At 31.2% G+C, this 7,231-nt stretch overlaps 1 protein-coding gene and 1 non-coding gene across 2 annotated transcripts; one reads left to right on the top strand and one right to left on the bottom strand.

Moving 5' to 3' along the window:
• Positions 1 to 3,641: 3,641 nt before the first annotated feature.
• On the bottom strand, positions 3,642 to 6,282 carry LOC101217177 (glycosyl hydrolase 5 family protein). Its single transcript, XM_004135454.3, has 3 exons — positions 5,625 to 6,282; positions 5,017 to 5,264; positions 3,642 to 4,940 (listed from the first exon to the last, which is right to left on the bottom strand). The coding sequence occupies exons 1-3, from the start codon at positions 6,006 to 6,008 to the stop codon at positions 3,920 to 3,922; spliced, it is 1,653 nt and encodes a 550-aa protein (XP_004135502.2). The 5' UTR covers positions 6,009 to 6,282; the 3' UTR covers positions 3,642 to 3,919.
• On the top strand, positions 3,789 to 3,860 carry TRNAT-UGU. The gene has a single exon. It is a non-coding gene; the product is annotated as a tRNA-Thr (tRNA).
• Positions 6,283 to 7,231: the final 949 nt, after the last annotated feature.

Raw genomic sequence — 7,231 nt, forward strand, 5'->3', positions numbered from 1 at the left:
CGGAGTTTTTCTTAAGAGAATTATTAATTAGCTTTGTTTGGGATCGTCAAATTGGAGTTGTTTATAATGTAATTTTACCATCTTTGATGTTGTTACATGTAACAATTTTAATGATGTCAAAGTAGTTTATAGTAATCGAAGTTACAAGGAGCGCAAGACTAAACACAACTCGATTATTTCTCTACTTGGCTCCTTCGAATCACTAATCGGGCAATGAGACCTCTAACTAAGACGAAGTTGTTTGTAGTTTGTAGTGCAGCATACCAAATTCAAAACAATTCCAACAAATAAGATAAAATTATAAATAAAATCAATAGATTAGGTTTTAAGTCTAATTGCCAAATATTTATAGTTTGTTTTAACTTTTGGTAACATGTTCATTCATTGTTTATATATATATATATATATGTGTGTGTGGATATGATGAGTTATTATTATGACTACGCAATGAATAGTGAGAAGAAGCAATTGAAATATAATATTGAGAGGTTAAGAGAGAGAGTTGACAATAAGAACCGATCTAAGAGAACTCTAACACAAGTTGGAAGTAAACAAATGTTGTTGACTTAATAGATTTAAATTGAGAGAAGAAGAAAAAAAGTGATCCAATTAGGTCAAACAAACAAACAATATTAATTAGTTAATTAGTAATTAGATTTGAATAAAACAACATTAAATTAATTATAACATATGAATTATTCTTACTAGAAGTTTCGTAATATTAATTAATTTAAGTGAATGGAGAAATCAAATTTGTTGTCTGTTTGTGAGTAGGAAAACTTGGATTGAAGAACACTCACCGACTAAAATAATAATTAGCAAAAAAAGAGCTTAGTGGTGGTACCCTTTGCCCAACTTGCATGCCCACTTGCATGCCTAAACACACACATATATATATATATATATCTTAATTCAAATTTCTTATCACATTCTTCATTCACATTCTATTTTCTTTACTTCAAAAACTATAAAGTAACTAAGCAAAGTCAATACACATTATTCTTATTATTCTTATTTTAAATTTTTTTATTTATTTCTTCCGTATATTCATATATTTATTTGTGGTGTTTGATATTTTGAAAAAAAAAATAGTTGTTATTAATGCTATAAAAAAACGAGTATTACCTTACCCACACACCTCACAAATAGATTTTTGACAACATAGTTTTCATCTCTATATATTTAATTTACTTATTTTGTTGTTTAGGAGGATCAATAATAATGGGTTAGAACACCCAAATCTCAACTGATTATATTTAAGTAGAGATTGCTAATAAGTGTGAAGACTATAATACGTTGAATTTAATAAGTTTGTGTTTCAAATGTAGAGTTAGTAAGATAGAGGTTCCTACATGTAGAAAAAGAGGAAAAGATTAAAGTTAAAACAGGTGAAAGATCAATGAAGTTTTCAACAAATTAAACGTGAAAGTAGGAAAAGAAAGAAGGATTTGTAAGAGTGGTGTTATTTATAGAGATGTTCTTTTTAATATGTAATGTAATATCACTCTCTAATATAATAAACTTTTCTCTCTTCCTCTGTTGTAGGTGTAGTGAATGATGTAAATCGATTCTCTATACCTTTACGTTTTTCTTTTCATAACTAATTTCTTTTGTAGCAAAAGCATGCACCCACTTGACCAACTAAATAGAGGTGCACAAGTAAAGCTATAGGCTCAAAATCTCCAACTCATTTTTTCCCTTTGCAACGAGAGGGTCCCCTAGAATATCATTTCATATCTTTTTAAGAAATTTCAAACCACATTCTTAATCTTAGAGAATCAAAATGAACTCAAGAAGACAAATTGACAACCTTTATATTCGTCCCACACACAATCTCCCACTTAAAATGAAGAAATTTTTGCTCAAGAGTGAAACACGTTTCATGATATATAAATGACCAAACGCTAAAGTCATATTGAAATTAAATTAAATGTAAATCACACATTTACTCGATATTGACTATTAATTAATACATTCTTCTTTTAATAATAAAACTACTCTCTCCATTTACTCGATTTTGAACCAATGTAAACCTATGTGTCGATTTGTTCTTGTTCTTCTTTTTTGTTTGGTTGTCGATTTCGATTATTGGTGTGATATGTACTATACTATTGAAACCCACTAGGGCAGTAGATAAAAAGAACTAAAAATCTATCTTCTAGAAAGTAACATATAAAGGGACCACAGATAATAATAATGGTATAAGGTATGGTTGATAATAATTATCCATATGGTTAGTGGTGGGAAAGTTTATGAAAGCAAAAACTAAAAAATTGAAAGAAGAAGAAGAAGAAGAAGAAGTGTTGATGAAGTTGAGAAAAGAAAGAACAGGCTGTTTTTGAAATGATATAAAGTTGGTATTATAAAGAAAAACAAGAGAGTGAGAAAAAATTGGCAATTTGTTGACTGAAAAGAAAAAGAGTACAAGTTGGTAGTGAAAGGAATAATTATGTATTATATATGTATACATATTTAAATGTGGAAGTGGTGGTGGGGTTTCCAAAGTTAGCCTATTATTGTTTACTTCACAATTCATTTTGTCTCTTTTTCTTTGGATCAATCCATTCAATATCAGCTTCCCCATTTGTTGCAATTGTTGAATATTTCTCATGTCCTTCCAATTTTGGAACAATTTCCCCTTCAAAATCAAACCCTCTCTCTTTTTCTTCTTCTTTTTCTAAATATATATATTCGAAAATGTACGTCGTTCTCTTTTGAAAAAATATCTAGAACTATACGTAGTTGTTTTACGTTGAAAATGTCGTTTAACAAAGTTATAGACTTCAAATACTATAAAGATTGTCCTAGTTAGCTAGAAATACTCTACATACGTATGTTCATTCTAGTTTTTTTTTTTTTTTTGTTTTTGGTGTTTGAGAGTGAGATTAAAGAATTTTCTTAGGAATTTTAAAACAGTGAGTTGTAATTGATATCAGAGAGTGAATTATTATGTATTTTGATGGTTTGTGGTTTCTTTTGACCAACTAATCTCCTTTGATCTTCTATCCTTTTAATTCAAGTCCAAATCATCCTGAATTATTATTATGTTTCAATTGTGGAATTTTCTTCTTTCTTTTTTCCAATTCTTTTCTTAGGAATTGAATTGATATTTTTCAAAATCTAGTGTGTACCCTCACTCTACTATTTTAACCTATCCTTCTTCAATTTTGTAAATCATAAAATATTAAATATTAAGGAGTTTAATTGTGTGCTCAATCTCAACGCATAAATTTAAGAATATGAAATTTAAAGAACACGTAATCCCATTGTGTTTGATAAGCATATATATGTTAAGAAATTACTTTTCAATTTAAACAAAATTTCTATACGTCTTTGATAATATTTTTATAAACCATAACACTAATTAACGTTGCTCATGCACTGCATGTATAAACTATTTGCTAATTCTTTTATGAACATGTTTAATGTTTAAAAGAAAAAAAACTGTATAGTAATATCATATATATATTATATATTACATATTTAAGTTAGTTTAATATAAATAATATTTGATCTTATAACCTAAAATAGTGTATTAACAGTTTTATGTTCAAATTTATGAATAATAAACTAAAAGCATACAAATATTAATTTTAAAATTGCATGGTTTGGATTATAAAATTCAAAAAAAAAAAAATACAAAGCAGTAAATTATTTTCCTTTGAATAAACAGTTTAATTATACCAAATTAAGAGTTTATAGATTGAAATTATTAATCCTTAAGTTAGTAGACATTAACAATTTAATAACCAAATTAGTGACTTAATCACACAGCGTTAGCATCAAGAGCCCCTATAGCTCAGTGGTAGAGCGTCAGTCTTGTAAACTGAAGGTCTGTAGTTCGATCCTGCATGGGGGCATTCATTCTTTTTTTTCTTCTTCATCTTTTCTTCCTCCATTTTCACAATTCTATTATTTTTCATAAGTCTACAAACTTGGTCGCAACGTTAGGCAAAGATGAACCAACCATGTTAATCATCGACCTTCCCCGGCCCAAACTTCTTGTACTGTTAACGAGCTTAAACCACTGGCTACTTGGGTCGCAGGATGAGTCACGACTCAAACACTTGCAAGAATTGGTCACAATTTCATTTGTGCTTGAATCTACATCCAAACAAACTAAGGACCCATTACTAGATTTTGAAGAAAGATGCAATTTTGAATCAGAAATCATATCCCATTTAGCATTATTAACAGTACATATAATCCCCAATTTAGCTTGCTTCCCAATTTCATCTGCTTGTATACAGAAATAAGTCCCTTTTAGAGTTAGAAACTTTTGTGGAGTATAATACCAAGCATCTGTATCAACACATGGGCCTAATGTTAATGGATCTAATAATGATTTTCTCACCACGCAAAGCCCACTTAATGGATGAAAAATCACATTATACTCCCTTCTTTCTGCTAATCCTGGCCCTTGAAATGGAGATTGAAGAGCAGAAATCCTTTGAAGGAAAGTTGAATTTCTAAGATTACACCAATTCCAATCAAGGATTCCATAAAATTCATTCAAACCAACAACCCCTTCTCTCAAATAATAGCTTCCAACAAGTGTCCAAACTGCCCAATCAAGGTCCAATTCAGCAGCTACAGCTAAAAAACAGCTCAAATATCTGTTGTCATTTACATTTGTTCCTCTTTGGTCAATTCCAAATTCACTTATGAACAGAGGGAATCCTTGTTGTAATAGAAATCCAGACATTTTCATTAAGTTGTTTGTTGTTCTTCCACATACTTGGTTTGAGTTTCCTGATTCCCATGAAGATCCATCTGAAAAAGCATACCAGTGAACTTCATATACCGTTTTGGATGTGAATGTGAGGTTTATGGGTTGGTTTTTGAGAAAAGATAAGTCTCTGTCATAGCTAAGTCCTGAGAGGATTATAAGAATGTCTGGGTTTGCTGAATGAACTGCTTCTGCTCCTCTTTGCATGTACCTTTATGTAATGTACGATGTTTATAACATTTGTATGGAATAAGAGTGGATTTTGAGTTTAATAACGAAGAGGTTACCTGTACCAGTCGTTGACATTTTGTTTTGGGCCACGAAGCTCATTCCTAAGGCTCATAGCAACAACATGGTTGACACCATTAAACATGGTAGCTATTCGAGTGAGGCCTTTAATCCATAAGTCAGGGTTGAAATATTGATCACCAAAGAACCCATTTCCGTCGAAGTTACTACAGCACCATCCTGGCTTGCTTATGTGATTGTCCAATATCACCATTAATTTCCCCTCCCCCAATTTTCCAACCACTGCCTGTCAATAATCAAACCCACATTTCACCCACCATATCCAAACTAAGAATGCAACAAAGAGGTCAGAAAAGTCCAACAACCAAATGAATCTACTGGTTTAGTGTTGTCCACTTCAGTGATAATAGTCAATGTTGTTTCTAACTTACAATTGATTAACTAAGTATTGTTACCGTGTTTAATGTTTACTGTTCTCTAATTATCGTAAATAAAAAAAAAAAAAAAAGTCAAGAACTAAAAACCAAAAACCAAAAACCAATTCAATAATTGATCGAAAGAAATAAAAATCAATCCATTAATTTTATTGGGACATCGGGGAACCAACATTCAACCATAATCCAAACATTAACAAATAAAATTTTACCTCAAAAGCTTTTAAGAGAGGAAGATCGATGATGAAGGGGTTGTTAGCTTGGATTCCGGCGATGGCTTCGGCGAGGCCGAGGCGCTGGAAAGACTGTCGGACGGTGAGGGAATTCAAAGACTCATTCGTGGCTAAAAACAGTGGCCAAGTGAGTCTGACGCAGTTGAATCCCAACCACTGAATTCTGTTTGAAATCTCCTCAATCGGCTGCTTCGAAAGCCCCTCCGCCACCACCGCCTCCAAATGCGACACCCAATTTACACATCTTAGTTTCACTCTTTCCCCTGCCCCGTCCACGATCCACCGTGTATCGGTGTGTAGCGGTAACCCCACCGCGGCCGAGGCGGCGACACACCACACCAAAAGAATCAACCCCTTCATCATCACCTCAAATTAAACTTGTGGGGTTGGGATTTTTTTTGTTTATAATCGGAAAGTTGGGGAATTGATGGATGAACTTACAAGGCAAAATAGAAATGAGTTTTACAAGTCTTTGAAGTTACTGTTTGTTTATGCAATGAGAATTGGGTTAGCTTGTTTGGCTGGGAATTAGCAACATGAAGCTTGAAAGGCAAAGTGAGATAGATTTCATGGATGACCTCTGTATATGATTCATCACTACAGGCTAGGAATTGACTTTCAATTTACTATGAATTTAGTTGATGTGTACCCATACCTAATCAAAATTAGTGTTAAAGTAATCGCCACTTTTCAAATTATCATCGATGGATTAAGCTTTCAAGAAAAGAAACATGATTTAAAAGTCTTTGAATGATCTCATTGACAACGATATCATCTTTTCTTTTGTAGAGTCAAATATATGATTTAATCCAATGATTAATTGATGGTTAGTAAAGGAGGTCTCAATTTACTATGCACTAATTAACATAAATGGTCCACTTGGGATTATTAAATATTCCCCACTTTGGTTTCTATTTCTAATGTTAGCCATAGCAATGCTAAGGTGGTTGCAACGACTCCTAATTACATATACTCGGAGAAGACTTTACATTCACGATTATAAAACCAAAAAATAAAGTATGTGAGAAGATAACATATAATATAATAAACATGGTGAGGTATGAAGATGGATTTCGATTTCTTATTATTAAAAACACGTAACGGTCTATTTATATGTAATTCAATAGTTAGAGAGAATAATCAATTAAATAGATTGACGTCATCATTATGTAAACATTGAAACTGAAGTATACGATTTTAAACTTTAAGAACCAAATAAATATATGTTTCAAACTTGAGGACCAAAAATGCGTTTTATCTTTGTTATTATTAATTTTAGTAACATAGATCATTCAATAAATAATACACTATTGAATGATAAAGATGAACGACTTGTATTTGATATTTTTCTCTATTCGCTGCTTTTATTTAAAAGGCCAAGAAGAAATGTTTGTTCACCTTGTTTCCTAATATTCTTATATATATATATAGACTTGTTTTTAAAGATAACGTGAATGTTTCAAAATTATCTTAAAATCAATCAAATTTTGAAATAGAAACTCTAACTATTAGTTTATTACGATGATGTTTTCACTTCAATTTTCGTTCTAAGTAATAATTTTATCACTCATTTTATATCCCAATTT

This window comes from Cucumis sativus, chromosome 5 (assembly GCF_000004075.3).
Source record: "Cucumis sativus cultivar 9930 chromosome 5, Cucumber_9930_V3, whole genome shotgun sequence".
Lineage (NCBI taxonomy): Eukaryota > Viridiplantae > Streptophyta > Magnoliopsida > Cucurbitales > Cucurbitaceae > Cucumis > Cucumis sativus.